Source organism: Mangifera indica, chromosome 19 (assembly GCF_011075055.1).
Source record: "Mangifera indica cultivar Alphonso chromosome 19, CATAS_Mindica_2.1, whole genome shotgun sequence".
NCBI classification, from domain to species: domain Eukaryota; kingdom Viridiplantae; phylum Streptophyta; class Magnoliopsida; order Sapindales; family Anacardiaceae; genus Mangifera; species Mangifera indica.
Window position 1 is genome coordinate 2269338 of NC_058155.1, and position 1434 is coordinate 2270771.

A 1434-nucleotide genomic window follows, 5' to 3' on the forward strand; every position below is an offset into this window, starting at 1 on the left:
TGTTATTGATGTATATCAAACAAGGTTAATAAGAAAGATGAGGGATGTAGCGTAAAACTTAGAGCATTGACATACACGTAAGTTCATATTATATTAATTATAGTAATTTAATATTATATTAATTATAATAAGCTTTAACAAAGTTGAAAAACCTGAAAAAGAAGAGTCAAAATTAAGATTACAAAGAAACAGGTGCACATTTTCTTGCAGTGCTCTGAATAGCAATGGTACATAGCACATCTTTTACGCAATGAATGAGTTAGAAAAAAGAAACTCCTCATTTCATTTGTAATCACAGAAATTAGCTCATATATTTTTATTCATTTCCCTCCTTTTGGATGAATAATTGAAATTAGAGAGCAATTAAAATAATTAATATATTTTCACCTGATGTTACGATTTATGAATGACTAATGAATGAATGAATAATCCCATATAGACTCAGCAAGCTGCATATCTTCATCTTCTTTCCATTCGCCACTAAAACTTTGAAAATTTTCAAAGAACCCGCCGTCCATTTGCTCACCTATCAAAAACGGCCCTGCTTCCAACTCCATCCACATCTTTGGCGAATCCAATGGCGACTCATTAATGGCTTGTATCTGACTCGCTGACAATCCAACTCTAACTGGACCTAAATTACTTCCAACTTTGCTAACACTTTCGGCGCCGCCATTCCCCGACCTTCTGAATCTCAGAGCTGCCTGTTGAGCCGCTATTTGAACGTCTTCAGAGGTGGAACTCGCCGGTCGAGGGAGGCTCTCAGCCAGCTCTGGAAAGTTGAGGTGTGCCGCGCGTCCTCTTAAATGGAATGCTGCAACATCGTAAGCTGCAGCTGCCATTTCTGGGGTCTCATAGCTGCCGAGCCAAATTCTTGTTTTGGTTCCCGGCTGCCGAATTTCGGATACCCATTTGCCCCATTTTCGGCGGCGAACGCCACGGTAAGTTGGCTCCGGATGATCTTTGTGAAGGGCTAGTGTTTGATGGAGATCTTCCATGTAGGTGTTAGAGAAATTGGGGTGAGATTATGCGGAATGAAGACTGAGTTTTCAAGGTGCATTTATAGAGAAGAAGATGAATGGTTTGTTGGTCACTGGTTGGTAGGCCAAATTTTTTTAAAAACCTTGACGTTTTATAAATATATTATTTTCCCCTCACAATCAAGTGTCGAAAGCGGTCACGGGTCTGGTTGATAGAGAATATTTACAATAAATCACAAAATGGGAATAGGATTTTAAATTTATTCGCAAGTATAATTGTTGGAATTATGCATACTTAAGATTAGTTGTAACAAAAATTAAAAAAAAAAAAAAAGAGAGGAAGGAGATGTTATACAGAAAAAAATCGCAGTACAAGATCAACCTTCTAAGTAAATTTATATATAGCGGACAACAAACAATCACTAATTAGCTCGAAACTTTTCAAGACTATTGC

General features: G+C 37.4%; 1 protein-coding gene across 1 annotated transcript; it reads right to left on the reverse strand.

Moving 5' to 3' along the window:
* Window positions 1-285: 285 nt before the first annotated feature.
* On the reverse strand, window positions 286-1017 carry LOC123202545 (ethylene-responsive transcription factor ERF022-like). Its single transcript, XM_044618473.1, has one exon. It carries the CDS (start codon window positions 996-998, stop codon window positions 411-413), a length of 588 nt encoding a protein of 195 aa, XP_044474408.1. The 5' UTR covers window positions 999-1017; the 3' UTR covers window positions 286-410.
* Window positions 1018-1434: the final 417 nt, after the last annotated feature.